Source organism: Carcharodon carcharias, chromosome 15, assembly GCF_017639515.1.
Source record: "Carcharodon carcharias isolate sCarCar2 chromosome 15, sCarCar2.pri, whole genome shotgun sequence".
NCBI classification, from domain to species: Eukaryota; Metazoa; Chordata; class Chondrichthyes; order Lamniformes; family Lamnidae; genus Carcharodon; species Carcharodon carcharias.
The window spans coordinates 32,293,577-32,320,982 of NC_054481.1; the positions used below are offsets into that span (position 1 = coordinate 32,293,577).

Consider the following 27,406-nt stretch of genomic DNA (forward strand, 5'->3'; position numbering starts at 1 on the left):
CTGGGCAAACATACCTGCCCGTGGAACCCCAGCCTCACCAACACCGGTGGATCTGGGGGCATGGTACCACTCCAGATCTAGGGCCTCCTGCCTGAAGCGGCTGAGAATCACCAACTGGGTCGGCCCTCCGCCAGTCTTCACCCGCTCAGCAGCATTATGTGCATTCTTCTCCTGAAAAGGAGAGAAGAACATTGATTAGTGCTACTTGTACCTGGATTCTCTTCGTGGGCAGCCCACCCCAACCAGAGTAGGACATTGCAGGGCTCCAGTGTCTCCTCATCCCGCTGCTGCCGAACACTCACAAAAAGATGTTAGGCCTGTCCCCCCTCGGCCCCGCAACCCCTTGGCCAAATGCTGCCTACGTCACATTTGGCACCACACAATCTAACCTTCCGTAAAAAGGAGGCACAACCATATGGAGCACAGAGGGCAGCAGGTTAATCAGTGCCACGCTACCTTGAAGCTCCCCTCCCAGCATGTCATCACCCTGACTTTGACATGTCTTGGAATTCTAGCACTGCGCCTAGATGCAGCTCCTCCAGGTTTCTCCCAAAACAGTCATGTGGGTCTCAGTTTACCACATGCTGTGGGTGCAGAACCCATTTCTTCACCACCGTCTTAGGGTGACCTCAGCATGGGCAATATCTGCTGGCCCACCCAGCGAAGGACACATGCCATTAATGATTCAATGCAGTCACTACACTCAAACTTGGGGGTTGTGGGGAGGCACCGGGGGAAAAGCCTACCTGCTGGGTTAAGTGACCAATGCCAGCATGGTACTCACCCTTCCTGAGCGTAACAGGCTGTTGAAGCGCTTGCGACACTGGATCCAGGTGCATGGCACCACATCACGGGATCTCACGATCTCCGCCACCTCCTCCCAGGCACGTTTGGTTATGTGGGAGGGGCCTCCACCTCCCGTCTTGGGGCATGAGAACCTCCCACCGTGCTGCCACCTCCTCGAGGAGGGCAGCAAGGCAATTGTCAGAAAAACGAGAGGCACAGTGCCCCTCTGCTCGACCCTCCTGCCTGGCCTGCTCACCAGCAGCGTTCTGAGGAGTCCTTCCACTGGCCATCATTTGCAGCATTTGAAAGGTTGCAGAAGATTTTTAAAACAGGTCGCTGGGTTGCGATTGGACCTGGCAGTCATTGCAGTCCCGCCACTGCCCACCCATTCCCGCTGTCCTTAAGAGCTGTGTTTCGCGCTGGGCGGGCCTTAATTGGCCCGCCCACGTAAAAAGACAGCACGGACCTAATCACAGGCGGTGATCAGGTCCCCGGCTGCCCACGCCCACTCCCGCATGGCCCGCCTGAGTGGCAGAAAATTCTTCCCTACGTGTCATATGGAATACAGGCAACAGTGTTAATCTGGTGAAAAATAAATCCACAAAAACCTGCACACAAAGGATTGTGGAAATATAGATTGGGACCTGGAAGCAAATTCAAATCAGTATTTAAAAAGGATAGGGGTATATATTAGAATGAAAGGATGTTAATGAATATACAGATAAGGCAGGAAATTAAAGCCACAGAGATGCTATTGTTAATAAAAGTGGCAGATTGGGCTGTATAGGACATGTTCTAAATCGTTTATGCAAGTCAAGGGTTCGAACAAGATTGAAATGTTTGACAAAACCACTAATCCTAGAGCATATTTCTCTTCCCGTGATAAGTGCCCACTCATCACTCATCAATCTCCCACAGATGCACAGAAGCTCACTATGAGATGATCACAGGCATAGACCTGAAGCTCAGCAGGGTGGCCCCTGGACAAGACAGTGTTTGGGATTGCAGCTCTTGACAAAAAGTTAGTCACGTTGCACTACAATCTTTTCCTGCCTATTTCATGCCAGTTTGTATTATAACTAATATCCTACATGGAGAGTTGATAGCAGCATATCCAGTGCTGTGGGGTCTTCTGGAGAGGAGAGTGACTTGCGTTGAGTCTGGAACTTAGACAGTGGAGTCCACCTGACATTCTCCAGACTCTGGTATGAGCTCAGTTCTCTTAGGGTCACGATCAGTACATTCCCATGCTTGTCTTTGATGGGCTCGAAGTATACATGGCCAAGATCTTGGGTTCCGAGCAGTGCCTGCAAAATAAAGAGAGCTTAAGAAAAAGAAGGATCAGAGAGACACTAGCTTAAAGTTTTTTCGTCACTTTTTATTCTTTCATGGGAAGTGAGGATCACTGGCATGGCCACCATTTGATGCTCATCACTAACTGCCCTTGAGAAGATGGTGGTGAGTGGTCCATGTGGTGTAGGTACTTCACAGTGTTGTCAGGGAGGGAGTTACAAGATTTTGACAGAGCGACAGTAAAGGAACAGCAAAATATTTCCAGGTTAGGTTCATGTGTGGCTTGGAAAGGAACATACAGGTGGTGTTCCCATATATCTGCTGCCCTCATCCTTCTAGTTGGTAGAGGATGCAGGTTTGGAAGGTCCTGTCGTAGGAGCCTTGGTGAGTTGCTGCACTGCATCTTGTAGATGGTACACACTGCTGACACTATGCGACAGTGGTGGATGGAGTGTATGTTTAAGGTGGCGGATGGGTAGCCATTGAAGTGGGTTGCTTTGTCCTCGAAGGTGTTGAGCTTCTTGAGTGTTGTTAGAGCCGCACTCATCTAGGCAAGTGGAGAATATTCAATCACACTCTTGACTTGTGCCTTGTAGATGATGGACTGGCTTTGGGGAGTCAGAAGGTGAACTACTTGTTGCAGAATTCCCAGCCTCTGGCCTGTTCTTGTAGCAACAGTATTTATATGGCTTTTCCAGTACAGTTTCTCTCCAGGGTGTTATGTTGGGGATTTAGTGATGGTAATACCACTGAATGTCAAGGGAAGATGGTTAGATTGTCTCTTCTTGGACATGGTTATCGATTGGCATAAATGTTATTTGCTACTTATTGGTCCAAGTCTGAATGCTGTCCAGGTCTTGCTTCATTTGGACACGTGCTGCTTCAGTATCTGAGGAGTCACGAATGGTGCTGAACACTGCAATCATCAGCAAACATCCCCACTTTTGACCTTATGTTGAAGGAAAGGCCATTGAGAAAGCACCTGAAGATGGTTGGGCCCAGGACACTACCCTGAGTGATTCCTGCAGCAATGTCTTGGGGATGAGGTGATTGGCCCCCAACAACCACAACCATCTTCTTTTATGCTTGGTATAACTCCAAACAGTGGAGTTTTCCCCTGGTTCCAATTGACATACATTTTGTTAGGGCTCCTTGATGCCACCCTCAGTCAAAGGCTGCCATGATGTCAAGGGCAGTCATTCTCTCCTCAGCTTAAAATGTTAAATTATGAAGACAGGTTGTATAAAATTGTTTTGTATTTCCTTGAGTTCAGAAGGTTGAAGGTAATCAAATTGAAGTGTTTAAATGGTAATGGGATTTCCTCCAGCAGGAGATTCCAGAATGAGGAAGCATAACACTAGGATTAGAGCTAAGCCTTTTAGGAGTAAAATTGGGAAGAAGTACATCACACAAAAGGTGGAGAGAATCTAGGGGACTCTCCCCCAAAAGGTTGTGGATGATGGTTCAGTTGAAATTTTCAAGCTTGAGATCAATATACTTTTATTTAGTAAGGATGTCATAAATATGGGTATGAGGCGGATCAGAAGGGTTGGGATAGAGGTTAATCATGATCTAATTGAACGATGAAACAGGTTCAAGGGGCTGATGGCCTCCACATCCTCCTATGTTCCTCAACTAGTAAATTTTAATAAATAGTTTCCCATTACTGCATTGAACCAAGATATCAATATTATCACTCGGTCAAAATCCTGGAACTGCATACATAACAGCACTGTGGGTGTACCTACACAACATGGACTGCAACAATTCAGAAAGAAGCTCACCACCACATTCACAAGAGCAACTGGAGATGGGCAACGAATGCTGGTCTTGCCAGTGACACCCACATCTCATGGAATCAGCGTGATGTGATTTCTTTCTCAGACTGACTGACAAATACCTTCAGAAACAGGACTATAAACAAATAAATTTAAAAGTGTGTTAAAAATCAACTCATGGAGCATCTATTATAATATATCTTAAAACAGTTGAATTACATGGTTTTGTCATTCCTTCAAACTTTTTTCACATAAACCAAGCAAATGCTGTTAACAATATGTCAAGGTCACCTGGGATACAATTCTGTGAATACACATTGTTTTAAAACATGTATCATAATAGAAGTTTTTTAAAAGCATATATTATTTATGTTTTCTCATCAGAATGAATGTAGTTGGCTCACTTCCAATGACAGGCATCCAGTGTTCAATATGCTGGAGCAGGTACAACATGGGGATTAGATACAGAGTTAAGCTCCCTCTACGTTGTCCCATCAAACACTCCCAGGGCAGTTACAGTATGGGTTAGGTACCCAGTAAAGCTCCCCCTAGCGGATGAGCCTAATTACACAAGTTTCTAACTTGAATGTGGACATCGGAAATATGAAAAATAAGAACAGAATATACAGATTTAAAATGGGGATTGAATTACATCTACATGCCCTGGGTTCAATTATCCCTGCATCTCTCATTCCAGTTGGCTGAAGTCCACTTCCTTTTCACTCCTTATATTATTAATATTTTACTTCAGGCAGTGAGATTTGCAATTCCGTTTGCATTTAATGAAAGCTTAAAAGAAGGTTGCACTCAAATCTGTGGAATGATCTGGAGCGACAGCAGAGAATTTCTTAGTGCCAATCCAATATGTGATGTGGGTGCTAGAACTGAACTCCAAACTAACCACACCCGAGTGCCCATTCCACTATGTGAACCATAGCCAAGTGACAGCCTTGGCCAAGCCAAATCTAGCCCTCACAAAATTTCCACATGGCTACAGCAGGCAGGAGAATGGTAGCTGATTTTCAGTATGTAGGGAATTTATTTCTTTACACCCTCTTTCTATAAGGGTTTGGGGTACCACTTGGACAGTGTCACCAATTGTGGATGGCACAGGTTTATTTCTGATCTAAGCCACATTGTGTGTAGGAAGCTGAGGTGACAATATCTCCCAGCGTGGACTAAGAGGTGACTTAAGTGAAACCTTTAAGATCCTGAGGGGTCTTGACAGGATGGATGTGGAGAGGATATTTCCCTTTGTGGGAGGATCTAGAACTAGGGGTCAATGTTTAAAAATAAAGGGTCGCTCATTTAAGACAGAGATGGGGATAATTTTTTTCTCTCAGAGTCTTTGGAACTCTTCCTCAAAAGGCAGTGGAAGCAGAGTCTTTGAATATTTTTAAGGCAGAGCCAGGTAGATTCTTGATTAACAAGGGGGTGAAAGGTTATTGGGGGTAGGCAGGAATATGGGGTTGAGGTTACATTCAGATGAGTTATGGCCCTATTGAATGGCAGGGCAGGCTTGAAGGGCCATGTGGCCTACTCCTGCTCCTAATTTGTTTGTTCGTATGAGTGGAAATCAGGGGAGAAGGTAAGCAGTAGAAGTGGGTCTATATAGGGAGAAGGGGTGAATGGGGTGACACTTAGCTCAGTTCTCGGGCCACTGCTGTTTCTAATTTATATCAATGGCAGGGATACAGAACTTGAATGCCAACCGCTGAACTTTCCCAATGATCCAAAACTTTGAAAGGCAGTGGCATTGGTGTGGCAGCTGAGAAATTACAGAATGAGTTGAATAAAATACTTAAGTGAATAGAAGAAAGGCAAATGAACTTTAATGCTGTCAATTGTGAAGCACAAAGCAAAGAAATAGCACACACAACAATGACATGCATTTATATAGAGCCTTTAATGTCATAAAATGTCCTTAGGCATGTCAGAGGAATGTTATCAAATAAAATTTAACATTGAGTCACATAAGGAGCTTCTTAAAGGATGAAGGAGAGGTGGAGGGGTTTATGAAGGAAGTTCAAGAGCTTAAGGCCTTGGCAGGTCGTGAGTGCAGAGCCACCAATGTTGAAATTATGGATGCTCAAAAGGTCAGAATTGGCAGAGTACAGATATCTTGGAGAGCTGTAGGGTTGGAAGAGGTTACAGAGATAAGGAGAGGTGTGGCCATGGACAAGGCTAGGGAGAGAAATCATGGGCCCTGGTGCTTCTCCTGTTTCTGGGTCCCTAATTCCCTACCCTTCCAACCTCCCTCCCACCTTTAACCCTCCCCTTCATATCCTTTGAGTGCCCAGAATTTCAAACCATTGTCACTGTGGGATTGAACTGTTTTACATAGCGTTAGCAAAGCTTTTTAGCTTTTGTACTCTATGCCTCCATTCATAAAGCCCATTGAAAGTTCAGGTTTTAATATGGTGCACTTTACGACCATAGTTTTGTCAGACAATCACACACAACTCGGTAATACGGAACCAGTTCTGCTTCTTTGAACCAGGCCCTGTGCATATCCAGACAGCAACATCCAAAAGACTTCAACCTTACAAGCACCATAAACAAGAATCCTATATAGGAAGGATATGATTGCACCAGAGGGGGTGCAGATGAGATACACCAGGATGTTGCCTTGGATGAAACATTTAAGTTATGAAGAGAGGTTGGATAGACTTGGGTTGTTTTCGTGGAGTAGAGGAGACTGAGGGGCAACCTGATCGAGGTGTACAAGATTATGAGGGGCATGGGCAGGATAAGAGGGAGCAGCTGTTCCCCTTAGTTGAAGGGTCAGTCATGGGGGACATAAGTTCAAGGTGAGGGGCAGGAGGTTTAGGGGGATGTGAGGAAAAATTTTTTTACCCAGAGGGTGGTGACGGTCTGGAATGCATTGCCTGGGAGGGTGGTGGAGGCGGGTTGCCTCACATCCTTTAAAAAGTACCTGGATGAGCACTTGGCACGTCATAACATTCAAGGCTATGGGCCAAGTGCTGGTAAATGGGGTTAGGTAAGTAGGTCAGGTGTTTTCCACATGTTGGTGCAGACTCGATGGGCCAAAGGGCCTCTTCTGCACTCTGTGATTTTGATTCCGTGATATACAAATTAGAACATCTTGAACTAACAGTGACATGTTCTATTGGCGTATAACTCCTGGTTTTACTTCCAAGTTTAAAAATGGCAAAACCTTCAGGTAATAGCACCAACCAAGGTTAACAGAAAAATTACATTTTGCATTGAGTGGTAAGTATTGTCTCATTTTAAATAAAAACCACACTTAGTATATAATAGGAAAGCAAAGTACTGCAGATGCTTGAAATCTGAAACATAAACAGAAAATGCCGGAAATAGTCAGCAAACCAGGCAGCATCTGTGGACAGAAACAGAGTTAATGTTTCAGGTCCAGAATCTGCATTAATTCTGATGAAGAGTCAGTGACCTCTGTCTTTCTCTGCAAAGATGCTACCAGACATGCTGAGCATTTCCAACGCTTCCCATTTCTATTAGAACAAACATTACTGCTTTTGCCAACCTTCCAAAAAGCAATCAGACTTCTTGTGAGCCTTTCAATCTCCTTCAGCACAAAATCCAGCAGCAGCTGCCTGAAGTCTGGTTTGGCACAACATTAAACATGAATTTCAAATTGTCAGGGTACTAAGACCACATACTGGATTTTTTTTTACAATATATATAACATATATATATATCCTCATGGTTAATTTCTAAAATTTTAGCACTGACAATGACCTTTTAAAATGTGTGTCTGTGACCCTGAACAGAAGAGCTACCACGGCTATCACAGAAACTTGTGATTCGTTATCTTTGAAGAGACACTAATGACCCCTGTGGGCTGTGGAGACCAAATTCAAATAGATCGATACAAAGGCCATCTGCATTTCATAAGCCAGGCTTGGCCAGCTGGAGCCTATCCGTCTGCTGGGACAAAGGACCCTGCAACCTTTCGTTCATGTCTTAATGATTGGAACATTTAACCATCTCGGGAACCCAGATGGGGGATACACAACCTTTGTCAAAGACAACGTGGAGAGGTGGGAGTCATATGACATGAGCCTCTAGCTGGTGGAACAAGTTATATTGCCTTGTGAAACTACAAAACCTCAGTCTGCCAGTTTAACATCTATAAACAGCTGCACAGAAAAGGGGCTCTGTCCAGATTGAATCCCTATCTACATTGTTTCTACTGGAACTTCTGTACCATTGCCAACAAGACTGATTCATCTCTGCGTGTTTATCTCCTCGTGTGAAGGCAACTCTACTGGAAAAATTAATTGTACAGCATCAAGTTTCAACCTGCAGACCTCCGTGAAGGATACCTCACTGGACTTTGATTCTGTGCTCTGGACTCACATGAAACAATAACTACCTTCTCTGTGGTCTTCGCCCTGTAAATCTTTCGTTTTTCAATCCCTTTTTTATTGTATGAGTGCTCAGGGGCTATGTGGCGACCCCCCCATGTTTGGAGTGTGTGCAAATAAACTAACTCTTTGAGTTCATCCTATCATAAGTTTGCTATGGGGTTATCAATAGAAATTGGATCACAGCAAGACTGAGGGGTTGGGAAATACACTACTGCTTGTAAAGGGGGAAATCAAAATCAAAACACCTTTCAGATGGGTGGTCAGAGGAGAAGTCAGGGCTTTTTAGATTAACCCTCCATCCTGTCCATAACAGAAATTATAAGTTAAGGTGTGAAGAAAATATACACATTTTTCTGAGCCAAAAAAGTCAATGTCAAAGCAATAAATTGATCACATAAGAAATGAGTAATTAATAAAGAAGATCATTAAGAAGTGTCAAGAAGCAGAGCTATCAAGTAAAACTCTTTTTGCTTTTTCACTTAAGAAGCAGAGCTAGAGGGAGGCAGACTAGGCCCCAAGGCTTGGTCACCAGGGTAGGGAGAGAGAACCGGGGCCGAGCTGAGGAGTTGAGTTTAATGAACACCAACCTTGCGTTTGCCTCTGATGGTGCAGACTCCAAGCTGGCCTTGGTGGAATTCATATGAAAGTAGGAGTCAGAAGCAGGTTGGCTTTTAGCCTGCATTTTCCACCTCTCCCTGAGTGGTGTGGATAGGATTTTAGGGAGGAAGGAGGAGCAGGAAGGAGAAGGTTTGTCCCCACACTGAGCAGCCTTTTTCTGTGGTGTTTGTGTCCGGTTCACTCCCAGTCTCAGGGTTTTCACTCTCTTACTTTCTTTCAATGGAGGACTGAGGTCAACAGGAACTTAGAACCCTTAGAAGAACACATTCAGAAGCAGAACCAGAGCCTCCTGTAGAGGAAGTAAAGCCTGAGCCTGTATTGGAGGAGGAAGTTGCTGAGGACCCTGTAGTGAAATTTCTATCCCCTCCACCTGCCAATCCAGCACCCATTTGGCTGAGGATTCCAGGAAGTTCTCTTGGGCTTCAGTAACAAGTAAGAATCTGCCTGCTAATGGTATTCTCCCCACCATTGGAATTGCACTTGATGTTGTCAAACCCTCAACACCACAGCCCTGATCAGAGAAAAAACCTTATTTAAGGATGGGTGTAAATGTGTTGGAAGCAGTTCAGAGAAGATTGGGTTGGGCGTGTTATCTTATGAGAAAAGGTTGGATAGGCTAGGCTTGTACCGCTGGTGTTTAGAAGAGTAACAGATAGAATTAGAGTAGGCAACAGTAAGTTATTAGATGGGGTCAGAATAAGCAGGAAAGTAAAGAAGCCTAAATCAGGGCTCACGTGCATGTATGAGAATGTACGGAGTGTGATTAATAAGATTGGTGCACTGCAGGCGCAGGTTGACAAATGGAATTATGAAATTATTGCTATAGCAGAGACCTGGCTCAAAGAAGGGCAGGACTGGGCATTAAATATTCCTGGTTACAAGGTGCTTAGGGGAGACAGGAGAGGAAGAAAAATGGAGGGGTGGCAATATTGGTTAAAGATGGCATTACAGTACTGGAGAGAAAGAGAATGTTTCAGAGGGGTCAAAGACAGAATCTCTCTGGTTAGAGGTAAGGAATGGGAAAGATACAATAACATTGATCGGTGTAGTATATAGACCACTAACTAGTGGAAGGGATGTGAAGAAATTAATTTGCAAAGAAGTTACAGAGAGGTGCAAGAGTTATAAAGTAATCACAATGGGGTATTTCAATTATCCAACTAAAGACTGGGATAAGAATAGTACAAAAGGACAAGAGGGGCGAGAGTTCCTGGAATGTGTTCAAGATAATTTTCTACAGCAGTATGTTTCCAGTCCAGCGAGAGGACATGCACTTTTGGGCCTGGTTCTGGGGAATGAGTTGGCACAAGTGGATCAAATATTAGTGGCACAGCCCCTAGGGGACAGTGACTATTGTATCATAAGGTTTAGGGTAATAATGGAAAACGACAGAGAACAATCCAGAGCAGGGAAAATTAATTGGTGGAAAGCCAACTTTGATGGGATCGGAATGCATCTGAGTCGAGTAAGTTGGAATCAAATGTTGGCAGAAAAGGCAGTGGCTGAACAATGGACCACCTTCAAAGAAAAAGTATTGCAGGCAACGTCAAGGTATATTCCCTTGAAGGGGAAAGGTAGGACAAATAAATCCAGAACATCCTGGATAACGGGAGAGATAGGGGTCAAGATGAAAAGGAAGAAATGCGTGTGCGAAGGATGTTAGATAAAAAATACAATGGAGAATCAGGCTGAATGTAGAAGGACCAAAGGGGAAGTGAAGAAACTAATAAGACAAGCAAGAAGAGAGCTTGAAAAGAGGCTGGCGGCGAACATAAAAGGGAATCCCAAGGTCTTCCAAAAGCATGTAAATAATAAAAGGGTGGTAAAAGAAAGAGTAAGGCTAATTAGGGACAAAAAAGGGAGCTTGCATTTGGAGGCTGGAGAAATAGCAGAGATATTGAATGAGTACTTTGCATCTGTCTTTACAAAGGAAGAACTTGCTATCTAGGCTGAAGTGAGAGAGGAGGTAACTGGTACACTAGAAGAACTTACAATTGAGAGGCAGGAGGTGCTGCAAAGACTACCTTTACTTAAAATAGATGAGGTACCAGGACTGGGTGAGAGGCATCCAAGAGTACTGAAGGAAATGAGAGTGCAAGTTGTAGATACACTAGTGATAATCTTCCGGTCTTCCTTTGACACGGTGGCAGTATCAGAGGACTGCAGAGCTGCAAATGCTACACCCTTGTTCAAAAAGGGGTGCAAGGATAAAGCTGGAAACTACTGGTCAGTCAATATGACCGCAGTGGTAGGGAAACTTATGGAAACTATAGTATGGGATAACATCAATAATCACTTAGACAAGGGCAGGATAATTAAGGAAAGCCAGCATGGATTCATCAAGGGAAAATCATGTTTAACTAACTTGCTGGAGTTTTTGTGAGGAGGTAACAGAGAAGGCTGATAAAGGAAACGCTGTTGATGTGGCGTATATCGATTTTCAAAAGACATTTGATACAGTGCCACACAACAGACTTGTGCGCAATATTCTAGGTCATGGAATAAAAGGGGAAAGTAGGCACTTGGATAAGGAATTAGCTGAGTGACATGAAACAGAGGGTAGTGATAAATAGTTGTTTATCAGATTGGAGGAAGATTTGTAGTAGAGTTCCTCAGGGTTCAGTGTTGGGACACTTGCTCTTCTTGATATATATTAATAACCTGGACTGTGGTGTGTAGAATATGATTTCAAATTTGCGAAGATACGAAGATTGGAAATGTTGTCAACTGTGATGGGGATAGTCTTGAACTTCAAAAGGACATAGGCATGTTGGTGGATTGGGCAGGCAAGTGGCAAATGAAGTTCAATGCAGAGATGTACGAGGTGATTCTTTTTTGGCAGGAAAGATATGGTGAGACAGTATAAAATAAAGGGAGAGCCTCTAAAGGAGGTGCAGGAACAGAGGGACCTTAATGTATATGTACATAGGTCATTGAAGATGGCAGTGTGTGTTGAGGGAGCAGTTAATAAAGCATATAGTAGGCTTTATTAATAGGGGCATTGAGTACAAGAGTAAGGAGGTCATGTTGAACTTGTATAAGACACTAGTTAGGCTTCATCTGGAGTACTGCACCCAGTTCTGGGCGGCATACTTGAGGAAGGATGTGAAGGCATTGGTAAAAGTACAGAGGAGATTCACAGGAATGATTCCCAGGATGAAGAACTGTAGCTATGAGAATAGACCGGAGAGGTTGGGACTGATTTCCTTGGAGAAAAGAGAGGAGATTTGATAGAGATATTCAAGATCCTGAGGGGTATGGACAGGGTAAATAGTGAGAAACTGTTCCCATTCAAGAGAACATCAAGAACTAGAGGGTCCAGATTCAAAATAATTGGCTAAAGGGGTAAATATGATGTGAGGAAAAAGCTTTTCACCAGAGGGTGGTTGGAGTCTGGAACAAACTTTCTGAAAGGGTGGTGGAGGCAGGTTCAATCAAGATATATTCAAAAGGGGATTGGACTGCTATCTAAAAAGAGATAATGTGCAAGGTTACGGGGATAAGGCAGGTGAGTGGGTCTAGGTGGAATGTTCTTTCAAAGAGCCAGTGCAGACTTGATGGGCTGAATGGCCTCCTTCTGCATTGTAAAAATACCGTGGCCAGGATATTGAGGTTGGCGAGCAGGGGGCGGGCCCCACTCACGGATGTGTAAAATGATGTGGGATGACGTCAGATGGAACTCCCAATGTCACCCCACATCATTTCAATTTTCAGATCGGCGGGGGCGCAGCCGATTCAGCTGTGCGCCCGCCGACCTGTCAACGGCCTACTGAGGCCATTTAAAAACTAATTCAAGTAATTAATGGACCTGCCTGTGCAACCTTAAGGTTGGTGGGCAGGCCGGGAGCCCTGGCGGGCTTCAGAAAAAGCATGAAACCTCATCCACGGGCGGGATGAGGATTCATGAGGGTTTTTAAAAATATAATAAAAGTTTGAATAAAAGTGATAGACATGTCCCAATTCATATAACAATGTCACATGAGGGGGCATGTCAGGGAAATTTTATTTTTGTACATTGACCATTTTTAAATGGTAGCACTTAGCCTCAGGGAGATGAGTGCACTCTCTTGCGCGCATGAGCGAAAGAGCGCACTCTCGGCTGAGGGAAATCCCCCTCCGCCCGTATTGGGAGCGCATAGCGCTTCCTGGCGAACATCACGATGGGCCGGCCTTAATTGGCCTGCCCAAGTGAAATGGCACACACCCCCGATTGGGGGTGCCAATCAGAAGCGCACCTACCCATGCCCACTCCTGCGCTCCTGCACTCCCCCCCCCTCCCACTCCCAATGGAGGGGAAATTCTTCCTTGTGATACTGTGACTTGACTGAAACATGTAAGATCCTGAGGGGTCTTGACAGAGTCGATGTGGAGGAGATGTTTCCTCTTGTGGGTGAATCTAGTACCAGGGGCCACTGTTTAAAAATAAGGGGTCACCCATTTAGGACAGGTGAGGAGAAAATTTTTTGCTCAGAGGGTTGTGAGTCTTTGCAATTCTCTTCCTCAAAAGGCAGTGGAAGCAGAGTCTTTGAATATTTGTAAGGTAGGAGAAGATAGAATCTTGAAAAGGAAGGGGGTGAAAGGTTATTAGGGGTAAGCGGGAATGTGGAATTGAGGTTACAATCAGATCAGCCACGATCTTATTGAATGGTGGAGCAGGCTTGAAGGGCTGAGTGGCCTACTCCTGCTCCTAATTTGTATGCTTGTATGTTTGTATAGATTCTACCCCTAAGACCCCAAGGTCAGCAAATTAGGGAACAGCAGAGTTTGCCACCAAGGGGCCCAGGCCAGGTCACTCTGAAAATAAACTGAGGGATACAGAAAAACGATGCACAATTCAGTACCCAAACAGTCATCAATTGTTTGTCCAGAAGGTGCTTCACCATATTGATGAGATGGAGCTGAACAAATTTTTCACAGGATACGGCAATGTGGTGGAACTCCACATTGCCGTATTAACACCAAGATTGGTGGCCAGAGGGAATTGGGGAGGTCTTGGCTGGGGCCTGCACACCATCAAGGAATGAGGATTGGGAACAGCAAGAGATGTGAGGCACGAAGAACTTTTACAGCTTCTTGGAACTTTGATGGCAATCTTTTGTAACAGTTACTGGGTTTCAACAATTGCCCTTATGTCCAGGCATGCACATTTGCATATGTACTCTTCTATCTAAAATCCTGCTGGACTGTCTTGTACAGTATTGAAATTCTACTCAGCTTTTTAGTAGCTATGTCTATAGCCTTGGGCTTGCAGGTCTTTCTCTTGCATGCAAAAACATTATTTTATTTATTAATTCTTGGGATGTAGGTGTCACTGGCTAGGCCAGCATTTATTGCCCATCCCTAATTGCCCTTGTTCAGAGGGCACTTTAAGAGCCAACCACATTACTGTGGGTCAGGCCAGGTCAGGGCAGCAGATTTCCTTCCCTTAAAGATATTAGTGAACCAGATGGGTTTTTACAACAACCACAGTCATCCAGATTTTTATTGAATTCAAATTTCATCTTTTGCCGCGATGGGATTCAAAACCCAAAACATCACCCAGAGTCTCTGGAATACCAGTACAGTGGCAATACCACTTTGCCATCACCTCCCCCCTGCAGTAGATTCAGTGCCAAATAAATTGTCATTAACGAGCTGGTAGAAGCCAGCCAGCACACAAGGTTGATACATCCAAGTAGGAAAAGTTCTCAATGGTGATCAGTCTTCCAGGTGTCAATTTATCAACTTTTGCTCCACCTAACTGGAAGGACCTTGAAGGCAGACTTGAATTCAATTTATGGCTAAAACTGGCGACCTAGGCATATCCAGGCCAACCGCCTCATGCTGCCGCCACTCTCTTTTCCGGTGCTGCCAACCCACCATCTGTTGCCATCAAAACTGGCCAGACGCACGGAGCCAGGAGAAGGATAGGCAGAGGAAGCCAGGTTTAAATCTCAAAACGGCTTGGGCCCAGGAGTTGATTCTAGTGAATTAAGGGTTTGAAATAGATAAGTCGAGCCTGAAGAGGAACCCATTTGCCCGCACTTTACAGGGGAAATAGGTGGGTGTTGAGGAAGGGTGTGGTGTTGAGGAAGGAAATCCGCTTCAAAACAACTGTCACCAACCTGCTTGCCCTTCAGCCAGGTTTAAGATTAAAGAAGCAGCACTCCAAACAACAAGGCCCAAACAGGCATCCACGAGTTAAGTAAGAAAGGAATCTGGAGCATCCTACTACTCGATCAAAGATTGTTGTTGCTCTGAATAACAGCAATCATTGGTCGATTAGCCTGTCAATTGGGATGGTCTACATGCCAGATTGGCAGCTTTGGACACTGACCATCCAGATTGAAAGGTCAATTGGCCAATGAGCCTGGGCTCTCTAGAGGTACGGGACCCGGTGATTAGGACCGTTTGCAACCCACATCTCCCAGGTCCTGGCCATGGAGGAATCTGAACACAAGCATGAGAATTTTAAAATCAAAGGTTTGTTCAGCCAGGAGCCAATGTAGGTCACTGAGCACAGGGGTGGTGGATGAACAGGACTTGGTCTAAGTTAGGACACAGGCAACAGAGTTTTGGATGTGCTTAAATTTATGGAGGGTGGAAGATGGGAGGTCAGTCAGGGGTATATAAGAAAGTCAACAAAGGAGGTAAAAAAGGCATGGATGAGGGTGTCAGCAGCAGATGTGACAGGGGTGGAGTCAGGTAATGTTATGGAGGTGCCAAAAGGCGGTCTAGTAATGGTGTGGATTTGTGGTCGGAACTCATCTCAGGGATAATCAACACTCCATGGCTGGGTCATGACCAAGTGGAATGAGATTTCAGGAACTTAGTCTGAATGTTCAGCATGTCCAACCACTGAGCAGCAAGCAGCAAAGCAGTGGGTTATAAAATAGTTAACAGAATAGAAAACATTTAACCAGAATATTATTTCAAATTGAATAGTAAAAGTAGAAAAGAGGGACACAGGTTCAATTTAGTAAAAAGTAAATGTAGGACTGAACTCAGGGGATTCTTCTCTACATAAGGTATGGTCAATGTGCAAAATAGATTTCCAGATAGTGTAAAAGAGATAAAAATCCATGAATAATTTATAAAACAATTGGATACTGTGGTGGGGGGGAGGAGGACAGCTGTAAGGTTTCTCTGGGTGGATGGAGCAGATGACCTTCCTCATCTATCATTACCTTTCAACAGCGGAAGTTTCTGGATGCCAGGCTACCTGCGTCCACTCTATCACTCTCTCACATTAGGTTCAGTGCCCAATCTCTCTCTGCCTGACATCAGGCTTGGTTCCTTGTCTATTACTTGCTGACACCAGGCTTGATGCCCAGTCTATTGCTCGCTGACACCAGGCTACCTTGTCCTTGTCTTATACCTTGTCTAGTGTTGTTTTGCAAAGTCAGAGGGATAGAGAAAAGAGCATTTAGAAAATGGAAGAAAAAAATGGAGACTTCTGAAATACCTCTCCATATATTATAAGCACACAGGCCCACGCAGTCACGTACTTGGCTGGGGAAGCAGTTATAGTTAAATGTTGAGGTTAACAATCCATTCAATGGCTTCAGCTGACACAGTGTAAATGGTTATGATGCCATTATGGTTAGAGTTAGGGTTAGGGTTAGGGAATGGGTGTCTCAGGGTAGGCAATGATCTGACTTGGATGGCCAGTCACAATTGGAGCTGTCCCACATGTGCAGTAAGTGGTCACATCTTGTCTGGCCTGTCTTCAAGCGGTTGAAAGGCTGAGAACAGTCATGCGGTATATACAGTCACCACAAACACACTCATCAGAAATATAACAGTAAATGTATTTGCCTTTTTCATATATGTTACTGAGTGTGACCTGTTGGCAGTCAGTTTAAGATACCAAGTGATAAAAACAAAAAACTGCGGATGCTGGAAATCCAAAACAAAAACAGAACTATTGAAGGGTCATGAGGACTCGAAACATCAACTCTTTTCTTCTCCGCCGATGCTGCCAGACCTGCTGAGTTTTTCCAGGTAATTCTGTTTTTGTTTAAGATACCAAGTTCTGTTTTTAATGCTCTGGGGCTTATGGTATCAGTTGTAATCTACTGCCAGTACTGTTCCTCATATTATTGAACAGTTGTTCAGCTCCTCTTGTGGTATATAATTAAAGTTATCTTTAAATCTTATCTTTTTATATTACCTTTCATAGACCTGCACATAAGCTGAACACAAGACACAGATAATTTGGTTTCCATGATGTGATCAGTGAGCTGTTGAGCCTAGTTTTCAGAGTCCCCAAATGAACAAGGACAGTTAATGAAAAGACAGAAACATTGATTTTAAGGATTGAAAGTTTCACTGACACTGAAGCTATTTGATGAATGGCTTCAATATCCAAAGCAATGCTCTGATCATGAACTGAATTCCTGGCTAATATCACACACCAGTGCAAATTAGTTAACAATCTGATGGTCAGGGAATGTCCTGCTACCAGTGACCATAATATAATTGAATTCAATCTTAGATTTGGGAGGGATGAGGTTGGGCATCACCACAATACACAGAGATAAAAACAAAAAAACTGCGGATGCTGGAAATCCAAAACAAAAACAAAAACAGAATTACCTGGATAAACTCAGCAGGTCTGGCAGCATCAGCGGAGAAGAAAAGAGTTGACGTTTCGAGTCCTCATGACCCTTCGACAGAACTTGAGTTCGAGTCCAAGAAAGAGTTGAAATATAAGCTGGTTTAAGGTGTGTGTGTGGGGGGCGGAGAGAGAGAGAGAGAGAGAGGTGGAGTGGGGGTGTGGTTGTAGGGACAAACAAGCAGTGATAGAAGCAGATCATCAAAAGATGTCAACAACAATAGTACAAAAGAACACATAGGTGTTAAAGTTAAAGTTGGTGATATTATCTAAACAAATGTGCTAATTAAGAATGGATGGTAGGGCACTCAAGGTATAGCTCTAGTGGGGGTGGGGAGAGCATAAAAGATGTAAAAAAAAAATTTTTTTTTATATAATGGAAATAGGTGGGAAAAGGAAAATCTATATAATTTATTGGGAAAAAAAAGAAAAGGAAGGGGGAAACAGAAAGGGGGTGGGGATGGGGGAAAGAGCTCACGACCTAAAGTTGTTGAATTCAATATTCAGTCCGGATGGCTGTAAAGTGCCTAGTCGGAAGATGAGGTGTTGTTCCTCCAGTTTGCGTTGGGCTTCACTGGAACAATGCAGCAAGCCAAGGACAGACATGTGGGCAAGAGAGCAGTGTTAAAATGGCAAGCGACAGGGAGGTTTGGGTCATTCTTGCGGACAGACCGCAGGTGTTCTGCAAAGCGGTCGCCCAGTTTACGTTTGGTCTCTCCAATGTAGAGGAGACCACATTGGGAGCAACGAATGCAGTAGACTAAGTTGGGGGAAATGCAAGTGAAATGCTGCTTCACTTGAAAGGAGTGTTTGGGTCCTTGGACGGTGAGGAGAGAGGAAGTGAAGGAGCAGGTGTTGCATCTTTTGCGTGGGCATGGGGTGGTGCCATAGGAGGGGGTTGAGGAGTAGGGGGTGATGGAGGAGTGGACCAGGGTGTCCTGGAGGGAGCGATCCCTACGGAATGCCGATAGGGGGGGTGAAGGGAAGATGTGTTTGGTGGTGGCATCATGCTGGAGTTGGCGGAAATGGCGGAGGATGATCCTTTGAATGCGGATGCTGGTGGGGTGATAAGTGAGGACAAGGGGGACCCTATCATGTTTCTGGGAGGGAGGATACAATACACAGGGCTGAGCTATTAATGAATTAAAATATAGATAAACAGTGGGAGGTCTTGTAGAATACAAGATCTGTACATACTCCTAAAGCACCTGTGCATTCAAGCCTGATCATAAAAGAATGCCTTACTAAAATCAGATATACTTTGAATGGTGGTAATTGCCTCAGCCTCCCTCAGCTCATACAAGCAATTAACATTTTTTAACTCTACCTATAACAAAAGATGGGGCGGAATCCTGTGCTCTGTCTGGTGGCGAGCTTGGAGGTGGGAAGGGCATATAATTAAGCAGGATGGTTGCATACTGGAACCCTGCCACCTTCCTACCTTTGCCAGAATAATATTCTGGGTGAGGAGGCATATGGCTAACCTTCCCATCCTGCTGCTTTTTGAGGCCCTTAAGTGGCCAATTAATGACTACTTAAGGGCCTCATCTGGCTGCTGCTGGTATTAACCCAGTTGTCTGTCCTTTACTCCTCTCCCTCCTCTCCTCTCTTGTGTAAAAGAGGGGAAGTTATTCCAACCTTCCCCCCACCCCTCCCCTCCCTAGGGAGGAAATATATAATTAAAAAAAAACAATATATATAATATAAACATATTAAGAAACATTAACCCAGTTGTGGGCAGGCTTGTCAACATGTGGTCAGCTTGTCACCTCCGTTGGGGGCGGGTGTCACTTGATCAAATGCACTCAGTGCTTAATCACTGGACATTGGGAGGGGAGAGCCACCCCGCTGCTCTTGTTGCTGATCCCTACATGCCTCTTCCCTTGACCCCCACCCCGCAAAAACCCCTCCCCCAACATTGCTCACCCGTGAACTGGGTTGCTCCACTCGGTGATTTTCCTGCAGCAATCACCATCTCCCCTGTGGCGCTGCTGATCACAATACCTGCAGGCCTCTGACTGGCCGTTAGCTCTCCTTAAGCAAGACTTCTGCCCCTCCAAAGACTTAATTCCAGGGGGAGGCCCGCTGCTGGCCTTGCCAATACCTGATTGGCTTGTGGTTCCGCAGGTCTTCCCGAAAAGAGGTAGCGCGGGTCTCTCGCCGGAGTACATTGCAATGGGGCAGGTATGACAAAACATGAAGTGGTGTCTCTAATTTATGTAAGTTCAGTTCAAAGAATTAAGAGGAAACTTTCAGACTCACCTGAAATTGAACAACTGCTACAAGCATCTTATGACGAGCCTGTAGTACCGATGAGCAGGAGGATAAGGAGGGACACATACACTGACTCAGCCATCGACTGTCTTCCCACATACATGATACCTGCATCAGAAGCAGACAGCGGGAATAATCGCACTTTGGCTATCACACTTTGCTGCTGGTGAATAAACTTTTCCAATAATCTGAATTCACTGCCATACCCAGAGACAGACAGGTGTTTCAGAGCTGGCAATATTCTCTATAGGTATGACATTCTGTTGTTGGGTGCTGGCCACTGCTTCAGTAGCTACGATATTGCAATTTCAACCACACAGCATCACACCCCTGAATACCCCTGAAACATAAGGACATAAGAACATAAAAGCTAGGAGCAGGACTAGGCAATTCAGTCCCTTGAGCCTGCCCCACCATTCAATACGATCATGGTGATCTCATTTCAACCTCAACTCCAATTTTCTGCCCTCTCCCCATAATCTTTCAACCCGTTACTAATTAAAAATCTGGCTAAGTCCTCCTTAAATTTATTCAGCATCCACTGCACACTGAGCTAGTGAATTCCACAGACTCATTACCCTTTGAGAAAAGTAATTCCTCCTCATCTCTGATTTAAATCTACCACACCTTAGCCTAAAACTATGGCCTATCATTCTAGAATGCCCCACAAGGGGAAACATCCACTTTATTTCTTTGTCTATCCCCTTTAGCATCTTATACACCTCAATTAGATCTCCTCTCATCCTAAACTCTAGCGAGTATAGGCCTAAACTGCTCAATATCTCCTCACAAGACAAGCCCCGCATCTCTGGAATCAATCTAGTGAACCTCCTCTGAACCACCTCCAATGCAACTACATCCTTCCTCAAGAAAGAGGACCAAAACTGTGCACAGTACTCCAGGTGCGATCTTACCAATGCCTTCTACAATTGCAACAACACTTCCCTATTTTTATACTCTATTCCTTTAGCAATAAACACCAAAATTCCATTTGCCTTCCTTATTACCTGCTGTACCTGCATACTAGCTTTCAGCGATTCAAGCACGAGGACACCCAGATCCTTCTGCACTGAAGCATTCTGAAGTTTCTCTCCATTTAACTAATAAGTCATCTTTTTATTCTTCCAACCAAAATGGATAACCTCACACTTATCCACGTTAAACTACATCTGCCAAATTTTGGCCCATTCACCTAACCTGTCCATATCCATTTGTAAATTTCTTATTTCTTCATTTCAACTTACTTTCCCACCTATTTTGGTGTCATCTGAAAATTTGGCTATAGTACCTTCTATCCCTGAATCCAAATCATTAATATAGATTGTAAATAGTTGGAGCCCAAGGACCGAACCCTGTGGCACCCCACTAGTTACAGCTTGCCATCCAGAAAAAGACCCATTTATCCCGACTCTCTGCTTTCTGTTGGTTACCCAATCCTCTATCCAAGCTAATATATTACCCTAACTCCGTGTGATTTTATCTTATGTATTAATCTTTTATGCGGCACCTTATCAAAGGCCTTCTGGAAGTCCAGATATACTACATCTACAGGAACCCCATTTTCCACTTTGCTTGTCACATCTTCAAAGAACTCTAGCAAATTAGTCAAACACAATTTACTCTTCATAAAACCATGCTGACTCTGATGGATTGCATTTTGACTTTCCAAATGCCCCATTACTACTTCCTTAATAATGGATTCCAACAATTTCCCAACGATAGACGTTAAACTAATGGGCCTATAGTTTCCTACTTTCTGCCTTCCCCTCCTTTTTGAATAAGGGTGTTATACAAGCATTTTTCCAATCCACTGGAACCTTTCCAGAATCCAGGGAATTTTGGAATATTATAGCCAATGTACCCACTATCTCCGTTGCCACTTCCTTTAAGGCCCTGGGATGTTGGCCATCAGGTCCTGGGGACTTGTCACCCTTTGATCCCAATAGTTTGCTCAGTGCTTTTTCTCTAGTGATGATGATTGTTCTAAGTTCCTCCTTCTCTATACCCTCTGCACTACCTGTTACTATTAGGTGGTACTAGTGTCCTCCAACATGAAAACTGAGACAAAATATTGATTAAGCGTCTCTGCCTTTTCTGCTTTCCCCACTATTAACTCCCCAGTCTCATCCTCCAAGGGACCAACATTCACTTTAGCTACTCTCTTTCCTTTTATATACTTGTAAAATTTTTGCTATCAGCTAGTTTTCTTTCATAATTTACCTTTGCTCTCTTAATTATTTTTTAGTAACCCTTTGTTGATCTTTAAAAGTTTCCCAATCTTCCAGCCTGCCACTGACCTTTGCAATTTGGTATGCCATAGTTTTTGCCTTTATCTTATCTTTAACTTCCTTGCTTAGGTATGGAAGCTTTTTTCCAGTTCTTCTTCCTCTTTGGAATATATTTTACCTGGAAAGATCTTGTATAATTTTATAAATCACAGTGGGGTGTAATGCACATTCTCCAAACAATACATCAGCCCAATTCCATGAGTGGAAATAACAACCCATATTTATAAAGTACCTTTAATGTAGAAAAAATTCTCAAGGTGCTTCACAGGAGTATTATCAAACAAAATCTGACACTTAGCCACATAAGGAGGTATGAGGGCAGATTACCAAAAACTTATAGTCAAAGAGATAAGTTTTACGGAGTGTCTTAAAGGAGGAAAGAGGAGGACAGTTGGGGAGGTTCAGAGAGGGAATTCCAGAATTTGGGGCCTTGGCATGTCAAGGCACGGCTTCCAATGACAATGATTAGAATCTGGCTTGAGAGGCCAGAATTCGAGGAGGGCTGATTTTTGATGGGTTGTAGAGCTGGAGTAGATTAGGGAGGGTCAAAGCCATGGAGGGATTTGAAAACCTGGATGAGAATTACAAAATTGAGGCATTGCTTAACTGGCAGCCTATGTAGGTCAGCTAGCGCAGAGATGGTGAACTGAACTTGGTGCGAGCAAACCTTTGATCTGATCTGGTGATTGAGAGATTGCTTTGCTCTATTGCATGTTGCTTCTGCTGTTTAGCATGCATATAGTCCTGTGTTTTAGCTTCACCTGGTTGGACCCTCATTTTTAGGGATGCCTGGTGCTGCTCCTGGCATGCTTTGCTGCACTCCTTATTGAACGAGGTTTGATCCTCTGGCCTGATGGTAATGGCAGAGTGAGGGATATTTCAGGCCATGACATTACAGATTGTGGTTCAATACGATTCTGTTGTTGATCATCCATGGTGCCTCGTGGATGCCTAGTTTTGAGTTGCTAGAATCTATCCCATTTAGCATGGCGGTAGTGCCACACAACACAATGGAGGGCATCCTCAGTGTGAAGATGATTTCATTCCACAAGGACTATGCAATGGTCAATCAAACTATGCGGTGGCATAGTGGTATTGTCACTGGGCTAGTAATCCAGAGACCCAGGGACCTGGGTTTGAATCCCACCTCGGCAAAAGGTGGAATTTGAATTCAATAAAAATCTGGAATTAAAAGTCTAATGATGACCATGAAATCATTGTCAATTGTCGTAAAAACCTATCTAGTTCACTAATGCTGTTTAGGGAAGGAAATTTGCTCTCCTTACCTGGTCTAGCCTACATATGACTATAGATCCACAGCAATGGGATTGACTCTTAACTGCCCTCTGAAATGGCCAAGCAAGCAACTCAGCTACAGAAAATTGGATAGGAAATGAAACTGGCTGGACCACCTGGCATCGACCTGGCACTGGAAGCAACAACAGCAAACTCAGCCCTCTCAACCCAGCAAAGTCCTTGTTACTAACATATGTGCCAAAATTGGGAAAGCTGTCCCACAGGCTAATCAAGAACAGCCTTACATAGTCGTGCTCACGGAATCAAATCTTACAATGTCCCAGATGCCACCATCACCATCCCTGGGTGCGTCTTGTCCCACCGGCAGGTGGCGGCACAGTGGTATACAGACTGGAGGGAGTTGCCCTGGGATTCCTCAACATTGACTCCAAACTCCATGAAGCCTCAAAGCATCAGGTCAAACATGGGCAAGGAAACTTGCAGCTGATTACCACATACTGCACCCCTCTCAGCTGATGAAGCAGTACTCCTCCATGTTGAACACCACCTGGAGAAGGCACTGATGGTGGCAAGGGTGCAGAATGTACTCTGGTGAGGGACTTCAATCTCCATCACCAAGAGTGGCTCAGTAGCACCACTACAGACTGAGCTAGCCGAGTCCTAAAGGACATAACTGCTAGACTGGGTTTGTGGCAGGTGGTGAGGGAACCAACAAAGGGGAAAAACATACTTGACCTCATCCTCACCAACCTGCCTGCCGCAGGTCCATCTGTCCAGCATCAGTAGGAGTGACCACTGATTGGTGGTCATCGGTAGGAGTGGTCCTTGTGGAGACCTGTGTCCACCCCCTCAGTGATATAGCTCCATGTGGCTGTAGTGAAGACAGCTGCTGCTGGATATGGTTCTTCTGTCGTTGGGGCTGCTGGGCTGGAGAAATCTGTACCTCTTCCTTTGAGGTCCAAGCAACTGCAGAATGTGTAAACCCCATGTTGCAGGAAAATCTTACAGGCAAGGTGAGATTAACCTTAGCGGTATCTCTGGCACTTGATGGTCATTGCACAAAGTTGCTTTTCCCAATGAAATCAGTGAAAGAACTGCTCCTATCAGCACCAGCCTTTCAATATGACTGACCACAGACTTGCAGCTGTGATCCCTACACTGTTGTTATCAGGCCAGTTCAATTCTATGAACTCCTGCTATGTGAAAACCTGATGAGGTGCAGACACGGCGTGTAACTGGTATGCTGGGTGGTAAAGAAGATCCAGGGTTAATGAAGCTCTTAATTGTCTTTTTAATTGGCTCATTTGCTTTGCTGCCAGACCCAAGGGGAATAGTCACATTCTGAGATCCATACTCAGTGCCATGTGCCGCCATATGAATAATCTCGACCTCTCCCTCCAGCAGCACCGCCGCACCCTTTTTCAAAGCTGCGTGTGCCCCCAGTTTCATTTTATTCTTCGTCTCATCCGACGCCTCAACAAGAAACTTTTTCTCTTTCTCTCAAGTGCTAAGGAACGCAAGCTCCAACAACTCATCGACACCAACACCGATCTAGGACCCTCCACCCCTGCCTGTCCCTCCGTCCCCACCCCATCTTCCAATCCCAGCCCCGGCCATGTATTCACCATACCCCCTGACCCTCCCCTCTCCAATGCTGAACGTTCAGTGCTCAGCAAAGGACTTAGTTTCATACCCTTACGCCCTCATCTCAATGAATTTCGGGCTCGGCATGATGCTGAACTCTTCTTCCACCATTTTCATCTCCGTGCTCACTTCTTTGGGCAGGAGTCCTCTCCCCGTTCAACGGATCCTTTTACCCACCTCCAGTATTCTCCCTCCACCTGGACCCCTCCCTCTGGATTCTTACCTTCTCTTGATCTTTTCATTGAGAACTGTCGGCGTGACATTAGTCATCTCAATTTCTCTGCTCCTCTCACCCATTCTAATCTGTCTCACTCTGAACTTACTGCACTCCGTTCTCTCAGGTCCAACCCCAACATTGTCATCAAACCCGCTGACAAGGGTGGGGCTGTTGTTGTCTGGCGCACTGACCTCTACCTCGCGGAGGCTGAGCGTCAACTTGCAGACACTTCCTCGTACCTCTCCCTGGACCATGACCTCACCACTGAACATCAAGCCATTGTTTCCAGGACTGTCACTGACTTCATCCCCTCTGGAGATCTTCCTCCCACAGCTTCCAACCTGACAGTCGCCCAACCTCGGATGGCCCGCTTCTACTTCCTACCCAAAATTCACAAACAGAACTGCCCTGGTAGACCGATCATGTCAGCTTGCTCCTGCCCCACAGAACTCATTTCTCGTTATCTTGACTCCCTTCTCTCTCCCCTGGTCCAGTCCCTTCCCACCTACATCCGTCATTCCTCTGACACCTTACGTCACATCAACAATTTCCAGTTCCCTGGCCCCAACCGCTTCCTCTTCACCATGGACGTCCAATCCCTCTACACATCCATCCCCCACCAGGATGGTCTGAGGGCCTTTAGCTTCTTCCTCGAACAGAGGCCCGAACAATCCCCATCCACCACTACTCTCCTCCATCTGGCTGAACTTGTTCTCACACTGAACAATTTCTCCTTTAACTCCTCTCACTTCCTCCAAATAATAGGTGTGGCTATGGGTACCCGCATGGGTCCCAGCTATGCCTGTCTCTTTATGGGGTATGTGGAACATTCCTTGTTCCAGTGCTACTCCGGCCCCCTTCCACAACTCTTTCTCCAATACATCGATGATTACTTCAGTGCTGCTTCATGCACTTGTCAGGACTTGGAAAAATTTATTAATTTTGCTTCCAATCTCCACCCCTCCATCATTTTCACATGGTCCATCTCTGACACTTCCCTTCCCTTCCTTGACCTCTCTGTCTCAATCTCTGGTGATAGACTGTCCACCAATATCCACTACAAGCCTACTGACTCCCACAGCTACCTCGACTACAGCTCCTCACACCCCGCTTCCTGTAAGGACTTCATCCCATTCTCTCAGTTCCTGCGTCTCCATTGCATCTGTTCTGATGATGCTACCTTCAAAAATGTTCCTCTGACATGTCCTCCTTCTTCCTTAACCGATGTTTTCCACCCACGGTCATTGACAGGGCCCTTAACCGTGTCCGGCCCATCTCCCGTGCATCCGCCCTCACGCCTTCTCCTCCCTCCCAGAAACATGATAGGGTCCCCCTTGTCCTCACTTATCACCCCACCAGCCTCCGCATTCAAAGGATCATCCTCCGCCATTTCCGCCAACTCCAGCATGATGCCACCACCAAACACATCTTCCCTTCACCCCCCCGGCGGCATTCCGTAGGGATCGTTCCCTCCAGGACACCCTGGTCCACTCCTCCATCACCCCCTACTCCTCAACCCCCACCTACGGTACCTCCCCATGCCCACGCAAACGATGCAACACTTGCCCCTTCACTTCCTCTCTCCTCACTGTCCAAGGGCCCAAACACTCCTTTCAAGTGAAGCAGCATTTCACTTGCATTTCCCCCAACTTAGTCTACTGCATTCGTTGCTCCCAATGCGGTCTCCTCTACATTGGAGAGACCAAACGTAAACTGGGCGACCGCTTTGCAGAACACCTGCGGTCTGTCTGCAAGAATGACCCAAACCTCCCTGTCGCTTGCCATTTTAACACTCCACCCTGCTCTCTTGCCCACATAGATAAAAACAAAAAACTGCGGATGCTGGAAATCCAAAACAAAAACAGAATTACCTGGAAAAACTCAGCAGGTCTGGCAGCATCGGCGGAGAAGAAAAGAGTTGACGTTTCGAGTCCTCATGACCCTTCGACAGAACGTTATGTTGAAGGGTCATGAGGACTCGAAACGTCAACTCTTTTCTTCTCTGCCGATGCTGCCAGAGCTGCTGAGTTTTTCCAGGTAATTCTGTTTTTGCCAAGGGGAATAGTGTTCCCTATAGACTTTGGAACCCATCATGGGAAAAGCCAGAAGGAGGAAGGATGACTTTGGGATCTCAACCTGAAGTCTATTTCAGGGGATTTAATACCCTGCATGCATTGTAACCTCTTCCCAAACTGGCTGGGAAAACTCCATCCCCCACCAATCCCCACCACCCCCCCACCCCGCCCCCCCAACTCAGCACACAGCAGTGACCCAACCTGGGGGCT

The 27,406-nt window shown here is 45.1% G+C and overlaps 1 protein-coding gene across 1 annotated transcript in view; it reads right to left on the bottom strand.

Moving 5' to 3' along the window:
• The window catches only part of LOC121288357 (ankyrin repeat and fibronectin type-III domain-containing protein 1-like), a 179,755-nt gene that overhangs the window by 65,427 nt on the left and 86,922 nt on the right, over positions 1-27,406 (bottom strand). Inside the window, exons 10-11 of the mRNA XM_041206911.1 lie at positions 19,704-19,823; positions 1,878-2,093 (exon numbers count right to left, since the gene is read on the bottom strand). Coding sequence (XP_041062845.1) covers positions 1,878-2,093; positions 19,704-19,823 — 336 coding nt within the window. The remainder of the gene's footprint in view (positions 1-1,877; positions 2,094-19,703; positions 19,824-27,406) is intronic.